Genomic DNA, 14,434 nt, shown 5'->3' with positions numbered 1-14,434 from the left:
TTTTTCTGCATTACATCAAAGTAATGTCTACCTCTCACAGATCCATACCTACTCATTTTCCATAGGAAATTGAGAGGAATGTACTTTTCCAAAGAATGGTACAATAACCTAAATGCTGTAAAACCACTTATAATTCAAAAATACATAAGAAAACAGTCCCAAAAGCTCGTGGTATTTTTTAAGATTCCAAATACAGCCACAAATCAAATGTTTACTGTAATATTAAAATTCTCTTTTATGAGAACTGTAGAAGGGCAATGTAACTCAGATTTATGACCAAAAAGCCTAGTCTGCTACATTTTATTATGAAAGATAATTATATGTAGTCTAATAAAACCATTTGTAAGACTCTTACTAGATAGTACTGAAAATGAGTTATGCTGAAAATAATGACAAATGTAATTTTAATATCCACTGCTGAAAATAAGTATTCACCTTGTAAACATAAAGATATTCTCTGAGGAAGGCCCCTTGTTGAGCAGCAGATTGTTTACTTTCATTGATTAAAATATGCCTGAAAGCAGACACAGCATTGTCCAGTTGCCTGAGAGTGTAGGACTGTCGCCCAATGGTGAAGTTAATATGATCCTCTGCAAGAGACCAGCCTTTTCCTTTGTAAACTTGCATGGCTTGACAATAGCAGCGTAAAGCATGTTTTTTCTGCAAGAAAATATATAAAGCAAAGTATTACAATCCAAATTTCTCTGGGACCGGACACACACACACACACACACACACACACAATCAACACACACACACACACACACACACAATCAAATAACTAGTAACGAGTTCTTCTTCTAACAGAGACTGGGATGATGAAGAAAATGAAACTAAACTTTGCAATGATCGCTAAAAACCAAGAGGTCCTGAAGCAAACAAGCAGCTGCTCTGTCCAAGCGTAAGAAGTCTGAGAAGTCAGGGATGATACTGACTTTGTGAAAAACCATCTGGGATTTTCCAGAGCAGCAGCACGTGGAGTCATGGATCAGTGAGAGACTTGCTGTTAGTTTGTAGCTGAGAGCTATCTTGTGAAGTCTAAATTTGGTTAGTCAGCTCTCTATACCACTGCCCTGGACTGAACAGTAAAGTGTCTTCTAATTCTACATATATGAGTATGAAGGTATCAGTTCAGTTCGGTTCAGTCACTCAGTCATGTCCGACTCTTTGCAACCCCATGAATCGCAGCACGCCAGGCCTCCCTGTCCATCACCAACTCCTGGAGTTTACTCAAATTCATGCCCATCGAGTCGGTGATGCCATCCAGCCATCTCATTCTCTGTCGTCCCCTTCTCCTCCTGCCTCTAATCCCTCCCAGCACCAGGGTCTTTTCCAATGAGTCAACTCTTCGCATGAGGTGGCCAAAGTATTGGCGTTTCAGCTTCAGCATCAGTCCTTCCAATGAACATCCAGGACTGATCTCCTTTAGGATGGACTGGTTGGATTCCTTGCAGTCCAAGGGACTCTCAGGAGTCTTCTCCAACACTACAGTTCAAAGGCATCAATTTTTCAGCGCTCAGCTTTCTTCACAGTCCAACTCTCACATGCATACATGACCACTGGAAAAACCATAGCCTTGACCAGACGGACCTTTGTTGGCAAAGTAATGTCTCTGCTTTTCAATATGCTATCTAGGTTGGTTGTAACTTTCCTTCCAAGGAGTAAGCACCTTTTAATTTCATGGCTGCAATCACCATCTGCAGTGATTATGTGTGTACATGTATTTGTTGGTCTTTGATAGTGACAGTGTTTGGCTTTCTTTTCTTCTGCCTAAGGCTGCATGCTGCCACACCCATGAATAGGTGTTAGGCTTTAATTACGTATTAATGCCACCCTCTGAACTCAGACAACCTCCATTCTAAAAATGGGATTTGGTATTCCTGGCAGCTCAAGACCCTGTGTGCAAGGCAGGGAACCTGGGTTCAATCCCTGGATCGGGAAGATCCCCTGGAGAAGGAAATGGCTACACACTCCAGTATTCTTGCCTGAAGAATCCCACAGACAGAGGAGCCTGGAGGGCTACAGTCCATGGGGTCACAGAGTCGGACCTGACTGAATAACGAACTTTTTTTTCACTTTTTCACCAAGAAAAAGGTTTCTCTCCACTAAACCTTTTGCTTCAGAGTAAATTCTTATACCCACCCTCTTCCTGGTAGATTAACAAAATCTGTATCATTTTCAACCAGAATTGGTCAATTTTTTTTAGGAAATGTTTTCTTGATCAAGAGGTAATAAAGGCAAATCAAAATCAAAATCAAAATCATCACAGCATGCAGTGAGAACACAGTCTCTTCTTTGTGATACTCCTACAAATATACCTGATGTGAATCTCAGGATGAGGAAACATTCAACAAGCTTAAATGGAGGCAATAACTGGCCTATCGTCATCGGAAGTGTCAACATCATAAAAGTCAGAGTACCCTCTGACAGGATCCTTCACTATACAACTATCAAAACTTGAATAGGGTCTGAGGATTAGACAGTAATACTGTATTAAGTGCTATGTTCTCGACTGGCATTGTTGTTTTACTGTTGTACAGGAGAAAAGAATTTTGTTTCTAAGAAAGACGAAATATATCCTAAAGCATTGGGAGGGTACTGGGGCACCAGGTAGACAACTTAACTCCCAAATGGCTCAGGTAAACAAAAGTCTCTGAACTGTACTTGAAACTATTTTATAGGTTTGAGATCATTTCAAAATAATTTTTAAGTGATGTTTCTTAAAAATAAAACAAACAAACAAACAAAATCCCAATCTCCATATTGCATTTAGTAAAGGAACAAATACTGAATCTTAAAAACTGAGAGAAAAAAAAAAAAAAAAACTGAGAGATACAGAGAAACAATAAAATGTGTCTAAAAGTGTCAAGTTCAAGTGCATTTTTTAGGATCTCTTGGAAAAGCATCTAAAGAGATTTAAGAGGTAACAAGGATTTAAAGTTTGCCTTTCAAAGTAATAGAAAGATCATACAGGGTATACTGGGCATAAACAGAAACACCTCTTCAGCACTTTAATTTTTTTAATACTGATTATAATGTCGGCTCTCTTTTTAAATACCTTTTACTTGTTAATATTCTTAATGGAAAAAAACTGAACTATAAACAATTTCTGGGGATAAGATAAGCAATTCAGCATGAACTTGCAATCACAGAGGACTGAAAAATGACATCACTATATACATATAATCTCCTCTATGCTTCACACTCATCTTTGTCAATAGCCACATCTGTTTTTAATGAAAATGTCATGAAAAGTTTTGGAGCTTCTCAGAAACAACTTGGCCCGAGTCAGAATTATGTGCACGATGAGCACCTTATTGTCCAAGGAAGACACTGTTCTTTACCAACTTCAGTGGGACATATATTTGCTTTTCTAACAGGTCTGTATATTTCAGATTTCTACTATTTGAGAAAGCAATCCCCTGGGTTCAAGGTATATAGGTCACAAAACAGCAAACCAGCTACCCTGGAATCATTAACTCCACAAGATAACTACAGTTAAAGATGATTATTAGGCCAGAGAGCAAATGTATCTCAACCTACCAAAATGTAGCATTTTTAACCTGCCATGCACTTCCTAAAGGCAATATGTCCTGTACCTTTAGAAGGTAAATACAGGATTCAATGACATCAAAACCACAAGTGAAATCATTCACAGAAGTGGACAAAGATGTGGGAAAATGACAGAACCATTCCTAGTGGGGCATATAATTTTTCTTCTACTTAACATATTTTGTAGATTTCTTTAATAGAACACTTTAAGCAAAGATAAACAACGGGATAGTGTTTCAGATGCATTTGTACTAACTATGGAAAATGGGCTGTGAAAAATCAGAGCTTTTTAATTTTTTTCCTCACTTCAGAATCTGAGAAATTCTAATCATAAAGTACATAAAATTATTATAAAGACTTAATTTCATAAATATTTTTACAATTTTGTATTTAATATAAAGCAAGTTCACATATTTTCTAACTTCCCATTTTCCAAAAGTAGAGGAACTCAATCTTGAAAAGTTGATTTTTATAAATCATGACATTCTTCCATGAAATTGAGAGTAATTTTGAACACCTTTCCTTCTTTGCACCTTTGAATTAACACTGGCATGTTTTGGTTATCACAGACTTTGAAAAAGGAATGTTCATAAAAATTCATATTAATTAAATTTAAAAAATCCTCATACTCTCTGACTAGATTAAAAAATTCCTTAAGAGACAAGACCATGTTAGCTTTACAAGTGTAAGCTCAGCTCCTAGCAGAGTGCTTGGAATATACAGATGAATACTAAGCCCACGTTTTTATGTATACTTATAGTAAACCACAATGGACAGAGAAGCCTGGCAGGGGTCACAGTCATGCAGTCCATGGGGTTGCAGAGAGTCAGACACAATTGAGCACACACAGACTCAAATGACCCTATCTCAGGTGCTATTACCATTCTCTGCCTCAAGAAAGCTCCCTCCAGCTAATGTTTAAAAGGACTACTGGGGGCCAGGGAATCTCTCCAAATTAATAAAGATCTCTTCCAACCTAGCTGCTCCCAGTGAGAAGAAATAGATGACTTCTATCTATTAAATATTTAGCAAATACCATTAAAAGATACTCTGAGAAACAACAGAAGACCAGAGTTGAAGTAATCACCTTTAAGAAGGATTAAAGTTACTTAAGTGCAGTATACCTGGCCTTCACATATATCATTTAGCCTCACAGAAATTTGGACAAAATCAAATTTTATAAATAAAAAAAAAAAGGGCTCAAAGACATAACTTTAAAAAGTTGTGAGCACAAGATCAAGATTTAAACTTAGACGTGTTTAAATCCAAATCTCATGTCCTTACCAATGTAACACATTACCTCAATACAAAATTTAGTTTCATCTTAATAATTTTAAATAAAAAAATTAGCAATAACATACATTTATAAAATAAACAAGCTACAACAAATAAAAATTAAAATAAATAACAAATTATCTTCTGTTTAAAGCCAGCACACTCACCTGCCCTGCTTTACTGAACCGGTGGCCTGCCAATATCATATGAAATGCATATTTTCTAACCATGGGACTCTTCATGTTTATAAAGCAATGTGCCGCCTGTTCCAAAAGAAGTGCACTTCGAAGATCAGAATCCTATTGAATATTTAAAGAAAAAGAAGGTTAATTTAACAAAATTACAGAGTTAATTAGTGAAAAACATTTTCTTTCTTAAAATAATATACAGTGCATCCAATATTTAACTTGGTAGTATCTAAGAGCAGAGATCAATAGACAATCCAGTCTTGATGATTCTTTCTTCCAACAAGCACAAATTTGAAAAAAGTTCAAAGAAGTCTCTACCATGAAACACTTTCTTTCACTTTACATAAAGTCAAAAGTCTGGTTGTGATATGCACCATGTAATAAATCTGTGAAGAAATGCAATCCCTTTTCAAATGGCAAAAAAAGATTATAAACTGAGAATTTAATATAGGAATACTGACTCAAACCAGAAAACGGAGTACAGAATAAGAGTCAAATCTAATTTCTTCTGGAAACTGATCTGTGACATACAATAGCCTATTTCTATTCATCCAATAAAAGAAGAAAGCTAAAACAGAATGTATGTAGATCATTAAATAATCAAATGTTACTTTATCCTCTCTAAAGGTTTACTATACTTAAAAGGAATTCTCAGTTTTGCTCTAGTTTAAAACAGCCAAAATAACTGCTTTTCATTAAAACATCCAGAAGGTTTCCCCTTCAAAGATTATCACCTACTATTAGTGTATTAGTAAATGATACAACTCAAATTAGTTTCCACTGCAACTGACTTACAACAGAGTCTACAAAAACCACATTGTACATTTATAGCCTCACCATAAGGACAATCTTTCAACTGACAGAGCTATCATCACTTGACAAATAACTGAGAAAGCACGGAAGGTTGCTGATCAAGCATCAACAACTCTTTCACCAAACTTTCTCTAGCTTTTCAGCTATTCTCAAGCTGAACTTACCATGCCCTTCCATGTGTTCTGCTGCCATTATTTTCCCCAGGGAAAGTTGAAAACAAAAAACATTGACTTTAAATGCAATAATTTCAACAAATTATAGTCACATCAAAAAGTGTTCATAGACTATTGATTACTGCAACTATCTCCGTAGCAATCATAAAATTATATTAGAGTGGAAACATCTGAGGAAAAGCATTCAGTAGATGGTAGATATTATCTATTTCAGACCTCCTCATAACAAAAACTAAATGATTAGATGATTTTCTTAGTTAATTAGATCCAAAAGCTAGTGAGTGGAAAAACCAGGAATGAACATTAACAAACAGTTGTTAACCAAGGCATCAGAATTACTTGGGGAAGACAGGGCATTTACATCTCTATTTTTTTAGGAAAATGCTTTCTTCTTAAAAAATTATTAAATGTAGCCTCTTTTTTTTCCTTTAAGAATAAATGTTGAAGAAAAAAAGGAAGTATCTTTCTTCCCCACTTCATGCCTCATCTGACTGACTCAGGGATAACTACCATTACCAAAATGGTACTGGCCTGTTCCATTTCTCTCATTCTCTAAGTACGTATGTATTTATATACTAAATGCCACAGTTTTGATATTCATATGTTCTTATACAGAAATTGTATTACACACAATATTATCTCGCTTTTTACCTTAGTACCATCAACATCTTTCCAAAACATCTACATCTCTCATTTCTTTTAAAGCCACTTTATATTCCATTATATAAATGTATAATTTATTAATATAGTCTCCACTTGACTGATTTAATATTGCCACAAACTTTTACTACTACAAAAAAAACTCTTCAATAAACATCTTTAAAAAATATTTTTTAATAACTATACAAATATTTTTATTAGACAAGTGTTTGGAAATAGAAGTGCTTAGTTAATGAAAGCTATGCATATACTTCAAATTCTAATCAATATATGTGTATATCGGTACAAAAAAGATCATATCTGTAAAAACTCCCAGAGAGCAAGAGTTTATTTTCTACTCTACCCAGCCAAAAATTAGTTTTAAGATTTTTTACCTTTTTCATAAAAGAAAAATAATACTTAGTTCTTCAACTTAGACTTCTTTAATAGTAAGGCTGTTCATTTACCATATGTTTAGGGATCTTTGTACTTTTTCTTCAAACTGTCTGTTATGCCCATTTGTGAATGGGTTTTTGTGATTATCTAGCTTGTAAGAGCCCTTTGTACACTTAATCAATATTAAGCCTTTGTCATACATTTGCAAATAGTATTTCCCAGTTTTGCTATAAAAGAGTCTATTCTTCAGTAGTCAAACACATTATCTTCACTTTCACGGCTTCAAAATATTGCATCAAACTAAGAAAGAATGTTATCATTCCTAAATTTAAAAATATGCTCTTCCAGTGTGTGTGCATATGTATATTCAGTCACTCAGTCATGTCCGACTCTTTGTGACCCTATGGACTGCAGCCTGCCAGGCTCCTCTGTTCATGGAATTTTCCAGGCAAAGAATGGTTGTCAATTTCCTACTCCAGGGGGATCTTCCTGACCCAGGGACCAAACCCATGTCTCTTGCATTTCTTACAGTGGCAGGCAGATTCTTCACCACTGCGCCACCTGGGATGCTCCATATTTTCTTTGAGGTTATTTCATTTTTTCATATTATAACTTAATCAAGCTATAATTATATTATGCAATGAATTAGATAGGAATCAGCTAATCAGGTGTCACAATACCATTCAGTGACTAATCTAACATTCCCCACTAATATGACACAATGACAGCCAATCATATGTAGCATTTAAATTCTCATTCTATTCTATTACTTTATCATTAATATCTAGAACAAGTAGATTCCCTCTAAATCTACTTTGGAATTTAGGTTTCTCAATGGAGTCAGTTTAAGTCTAGTAAATTTCTTAAGTTTATGCCCAGCAATGCACACACATCCACACACGCACACATGCATGCACACACAGAGCATAAAACATCTTAATTCTCTACAAAGCTTCATTATCCTGCAAAACTTGGTGGGCAGCAATCCTGGACATTCTGATTAAAATAAGGAATATACCTGAGATGATTTTGGTGGTGTGTACATAATTCTAATGTACATCAATTGAGAACCAGGACAGTAAACCCTCAACAGTCTCCACTTTAACTGGACTGACCAACCCAAGAAAGACCTGGAAGTCCACAGCATATATTAACTTAGCTGAAGCAAAATGTGCCTCCTGCGTTCAGTAAAGCTGCTTTCTGAGAGTTGATTTGCAGAGCTAAACACTGCACTTACATCTCACTGCCGCTTTGTTCTTGTTGACGGAAGAAAAATGGCAGAACGTCACAGAGGGATAGCTTTATCCACAAAGGAGAGGCTTTGAATGTTTGAAGTATACAATTTTACTTCAGTGGCAGCTCACAACCATGCTATGACAAGGCCATCATGCATGCTCTGTGAGGAACTGAGAAAAGGAAAAACCCAGGCTGCCACTTCAGCAAGAACTCCAGTCTGTGAACTCTGCCCGCAACCAGGTATAAAATCACCTGGGGTAGAGGCGTCAGTAAAAACTTACATGAAAACACAGCTGATGAAGACCACAGCTGTACAAACCTCACTGAATCAGATCTCAAGGATGGCATGGCACTAAGATTTTTTTCCCTTGCATAACTGTGAAATTAATAGGAAAGGTGCTAACAGCTGACCAACTTACCACAGGAACAGAACAGTTCCTCCCAAGCTGGAGAAACTTACAGCAAATTGCTGCTATTACAATACCTCTGATAAGCTGATCTATTTGTATTTGAATGGAGTAACACACAAAAAGCATCATATGACCAGAATAAATGTTCAACACAGAAATACAGACACAAGTAGGGGGAAAGCATCATGCTTTAAAGCACCAAATTTAGACATACTACCTATGTGCTGATCAATGGGACATGTTTTATCATGAAGCTCTATTTGCTCTGCCATGCTGAAAATCCCAGGGCACGACACAAGAGTAAGATCCACTTGCCCCTACACTTACAGTGCAAACAACAAACTCAAAGCTCAACTCTTTTCACCAAGGCATCACAGCTGTCAAGGGCTATGATGGTATTAACAAAAAACTAGGAAAAACAATTCCTGAGTGTCAAGACTGTGTGACTCAGTTCTCTATCCTCAGGATAAACGGACTTGTCATTTTATACAGCTTTTCCAGTAAACAAAAGCACAATAAATGTAAATTATTAGCTAAAATTTAATAATCTTAGACACATTATGCCTAGCAGTCTCTACTTTCAAGTTACTTCAAAGAAATACCTGAAAAGCACAGTAGAAAAGGCCACTAAAAAGCACAACTTCGAGGGAAATACATTCACCCCCATCTTTCACCCCAAAGCACTAAAAGACAATGATAAATTTTCTAGAATTTCATAACAAAATAAATCATCCAGGTTTGAAAAAGGGTTAAAAAAAAAGTTTGAAAGAAAAAACAGTGAAAGAAAATAATGTTACAATGAAATGCAAGAATCTGCTCTAATAAAAGAAATTTTATTCCAAGCTTCTAAACCATAAACTCCTTTTACAGTCACGGATAATTCCTAGGCTGAAAAACATAGCCAACATATTCAAACCTAAGTTAAGATTATTTATTAAAAGAGAGAACATCAACACACTCAAGAGCCTATACTCAACTCTACCAAACAGTTTATGTCTGACAACTGTTCATATTGGTCACTGTCCACACAGTATCAATTATAAAATATTTTTATTTTCATCCCTTAGCCTACTTAGTTGTATCCTAAAGAAACCTTTTTAGAATAGTTAATGGTTCAGCTCAACAAACATCTGTAAACCATATACCATGTGTCAAGCCCAGTGTTGGCCACTAGGGAAAAACAAAGTTGAAACAACAGTTTCCTATCCTCAAGAAGCTAACAGCTTAAACATAAATTTTCAATATATGATATGTCAGGTCTCACAGCATATAAGAGGGCAGGACAGACACACTGAGGACAACCTGGGTACCATCTGAAGGATCTAATTGCTATCGGAACCACTGAACTGAGGTGAAGAAAAGATGAAATGGGACAAAGTCCAGGAGAAGGACATTAAGGACACGAACTAGGATAGTAACAGGAGGGATTTTAAGAAGAGAAAGATAAGTGAAATATTTGAAGTTATAAAAAGAACACATATTTAAGAAGTTAAAAAATCCTCTATGTCACTAACAGTATAGAAGACTACAGAAGCATCTCAAATAGTTTCTGCCTTGAGCAAATTAGGAGCTGGTTGGCTACAATTTAAGATCATGATCTACAAAGTATTAAGTTTAGTTATTGATATGTGAACTCAAAGGTGCACTGGAAACACTCGAGTAGGTGAGTCTAAAAGGCAGTTGGTGGTGGGAGGGGGGATCGGGATGGGGAATACGTGTAAATCTATGGCTGATTCATATCAATGTATGACAAAACCCACTGAACTGTTGTGAAGTAATTAGCCTCCAACTAATAAAAAAAATAAATAAAAAATAAATAAATTAATTAAAAAAAAAAAAAAAAGGCAGTTGGTCATTCAAATCTAAAGCTCCAGGGCTGGAGAGATTTGAGAGTGAAAATCGTAACTGTAAATAGATTACACAAAAGTAAAAAGGTACAACGGTCCAAGGATTAAAACCCTAGGGTAAGTTAATATTTAATGGGCAAACAAACGTGTCTGTTTTTTCTGTTCTTGAGCACTCATCTAAAAAAACATGTCTTTAATCATATTACTGCCATTCTTTACAAGCCTATAGTTAATGCAACTTAATGTCTGTTGGAAACCTTAAAAAGCAGCTATGAGCAGGTTTTTCCTCCTTCTGAAATATTCATAATATAGAATTTTTAAAATGCTTAGGATGATTTAACAAGTTCATATGAATGAAAACAAAATTAAAAATTCCTGAATATTTTTAAGTATCGATTTTACATCAGGAATGATACATATGCATGCTGCTTTAAATACTGTTATCCATAAGTCAAAACCTAATTCACAGAAGACATACAATGCATGGCTGTGGTTAATAATCATGTAGACATAAAATGTGTAAATAAAATAAATCCTGTTTACAAAACATTGCATTTAAAATTAATTCTACAAATTACTAAAGTAGCCAGGTTATAAATTCCAAAAAAGAGATGCCCCTTTAATTTTGTTCTGCATACCCTTCTCAAGAAAAAAGAAAATGCTTTTTTAAAAATATGAAACAATACTAATTAAAACAAGTACTACACAGTTATAGTACCTCACTGGTCAACCGTATTAGGAGAGCTGCAGCCTCTGAATATTTGCCTTGGCTTTTTAAGATTTCAGCACTAAGCAATACACATCTTTCAGCCAATACCATATTCCTAAAGAAAAAAAGTCAAGAAAAATATAATTAGCACTAGAATAATATTTTAGTACATCACAGTAACCATGAATTCAACAAAACTTTCCAATTCTAAAAGAAATCCATATCCCTGTTTTCCACTTACCAAAAACGGTTAAATAAAACAACTTCAAAGAATCTCTTAACTCATCAAAACTTTTTATCAGTGTATAATTTTGCAGTAAGAATACAATATAAGGAGACTTCCCTGGTGGTCCAGTGGCTAAGATACTGCACTCCCAATGCAGGGGGCCCAGGTTTGATCCTTGGTCAGAGAACTAGACCTCACATGTCTCAACTAAAGATGCCACGTGCCACAACCAAAACCTGGCACAGTTAAATAAATAAATAAATGTTTAGAGAAAAAAAAAGAACACAATAAAAAGTCACATTTCCTATATGAAAAATGCTAGAACATAACTGGAACCAGCAGTTAGTAAACAAAACCTGCTTTCAGACATAAAGGAAGGTAAACATTTCGTCCAGATTTCTTTTCTTTCCTTACTGTAAACTCTGGTTTACAGTGTATTTCATTTTACTGACTACTTTTGGGAATAATGAGACATTTTCTCTCTGGTAGTACTACTGAGATGTTTCACCTGGAGATATCGAGGAGCTAGTGCTATCTAGCTGTTCCTGACCAAAATCTTCTTTTTGAAAATATGAAATCAGTTGATTTTTCTCATGGACTTCTACCATCAAAAATCTAGAACTGGATTATTTATTCTTGAATAAAAGTAAATGAAAACTGAGAAATTTCAAGATGGAATCCTTTTGTTCAGAAATACAGCTGACTCTAGAACAACTCAGGGAGTGGGGTTGCTGACCACTCAGTGTAGTCAAAATTACGCGGCTGGCCCTCAGTACCCACGGTTACATATCCATGGATTCAACCAACCTAGGATTGTGTAGTACTGTAGTACATATTTTGTGAAAAAATTCACATATAAGTTGGACCCGCAGAGTTCAAACCCATTTTGTTCAAGGGTCAACTGAAGCAGCAAAGTTCTCATTTTACTTTCTAATCCTTATATGAAAATACCGCTTGGCCTTAAAATTACAACCAAGGATCACTAACTTGAAGGCCATTCTGAACAGTTATACTTTTAAAATACAGTTCATTGCTTCCAAAATTACTGTAGTCATCTGCCATAAACTTTCTACAAACCATGATTTTTTTTAGAGGGTTGGTATTTATGACTATCTGAGAGTGCTTTGGGCTTCCCAGGTGGCTCAGTGGTAAAGAATCTACCTGCCAATACAGAAGACATAGGAGACACGGGTTTGATCCCTGAGCTGGGAAGATCCCCTAGAGAAGGAAATAGCAACCCAATTAAGTATTCTTTCCTGGGAAATCCCATGGACAGAGGTGCCTGGTGGGCTACAGTCCATGGGGTCACAAAGAGTCGGACATGACTTAGCAACTAAACAACAACAATTTACATATACTACAACATGCTCAAATAAGCTCAGTTCTTAAAGAATCTTTAATAAACTTTATAAATCTTAACGTAATTGTTTTTTGTCTTCACATGTTCCCCCATATGACCAGTTACGAAGTGACAAGGCTACTACAAGTCTAGGACTTTACTGAGTCTTTAAGCAACATTTTAAACTCATTGTGTCAAGCAGTGGAAGTGCTACAGATTCAAGCCGTTTCTAAAACACAATCCCTATTTAAAAGCAGAAACTGACATAAAACAGATAATGAAGAGTACAACTGATCTTTATTACGATATGAGAGATAAAGGAGGGAAGGGAAAGCTTCATAAGAAATTTATCCAGATAAATAGGACTACATCAGTTAAAAAGTGGGGCATGGCATTCTAAGGGCACAGCTAAAGTATACTCTATTTCCTGTATTTTAAGAAAATTTATTTATATTTTAATATTTCTCAGATTGGGGAGATTCTTAAAATTGCTATGTGTAACTAATGTAGTATATCCCCAAATATCTATTACGTTTATGATAAACCTTACCAAACATGGTAACTTAGAAGGAAGATTATACAGTAAATGCATGACAGTTAAGAGTGTATTTAGAAAAAGCATACAGTCTGTTGTGAACAGGAGGAAAAAACCAGACTGCCATATAGCTATCGGGGTCAATGGATATTTTCACTTTTGTCTTGAATGTGAATCTCTCTGCAAAAGCTCTGGGCTTCATGAAGACAAGGAAAATCTTCTCAGAGAGAAGAGTTTATGAGAACTTTAGCCCTTTGCGGAGAAAGGACTTTAAAGGACTTCTGGCTTCCTTACTGCCTCCCTCTCATAGTTCTTCTATCTTTTGAAACTTTTTTTCAGACTTCTTTGAAGGTTCCTCTTTGACGGAAGGCTGTTTCTTCTGCCAGAAACTTCCAATATAGTTTCAAACAATAATAAAAAGGGCAGGATTTGATACTGGCTCAACCATTTATTAAATGCATGCCCTTCAGTTCAGTTCACTCACTCAGTCGTCTCTGACTCTTTGTGACCCCATGGACTGCAGCGTGCCAGGCCTCCCTGTCCATCACCAACTCCCAGAGCTTATCCACACTTATGTCCATTGAGTCAGTAATGCCATCCAACCATCTCATCCTCTGTTGTCCCCTTCTCCTCCCACCTTCAATCTTTCCCAGCATCAGGGTCTTTTCCAATCAGTCAGTTCTTTGCACTGTGTGGCCCAAGTATTGGAGTTTCAGCGTCAGCATCAGAACTTCCAATGAATATTCAGGACTGATCTCCATTAGGATGGACTGGTTGGGTCTCCTTGCAGTCCAAGGGACTCTCAAGAGTCTTCTCCAACACCACAGTTCAAAAGCATCGATTCTTTGGCGCTCAGCTTTCTTTATAGTCCAACTCTCACATCCATATATGACCACTGGAAAAACCATAGCCTTGACTCGACGGACCTTTGTTGGCAAAGTAATGTCTCTGCTTTTTAATATGCTATCTAAGTTGGTCATAACTTTCCTTCCAAGGAGTAGGTGTCTTTTAACTTCACGGCTGCAATCACCATCTGCAGTGATTTTGGAGCCCCAAAAAATAAAGTCTATCACTGTTTCTACTGTTTCCCCATCTA

The 14,434-nt window shown here is 36.0% G+C and overlaps 1 protein-coding gene across 2 annotated transcripts in view; it reads right to left on the bottom strand.

The window, feature by feature from the left end:
* TRAPPC8 (trafficking protein particle complex subunit 8) overlaps nt 1–14,434 on the bottom strand; it is an 85,001-nt gene that overhangs the window by 37,172 nt on the left and 33,395 nt on the right. For both annotated transcript variants that reach the window (XM_043443873.1, XM_043443872.1), the window contains exons 11-13: nt 11,248–11,353; nt 4,995–5,126; nt 436–660 (exon numbers count right to left, since the gene is read on the bottom strand). In XM_043443873.1, the coding sequence (XP_043299808.1) occupies nt 436–660; nt 4,995–5,126; nt 11,248–11,353 (463 nt within the window). The remainder of the gene's footprint in view (nt 1–435; nt 661–4,994; nt 5,127–11,247; nt 11,354–14,434) is intronic.

This window comes from Cervus canadensis, chromosome 23 (genome assembly GCF_019320065.1).
Source record: "Cervus canadensis isolate Bull #8, Minnesota chromosome 23, ASM1932006v1, whole genome shotgun sequence".
NCBI classification, from domain to species: Eukaryota; Metazoa; Chordata; class Mammalia; order Artiodactyla; family Cervidae; genus Cervus; species Cervus canadensis.
The sequence above is the reverse complement of the archived record's forward strand: the minus strand, read 5'-3'. Positions and strand labels throughout refer to the sequence as shown.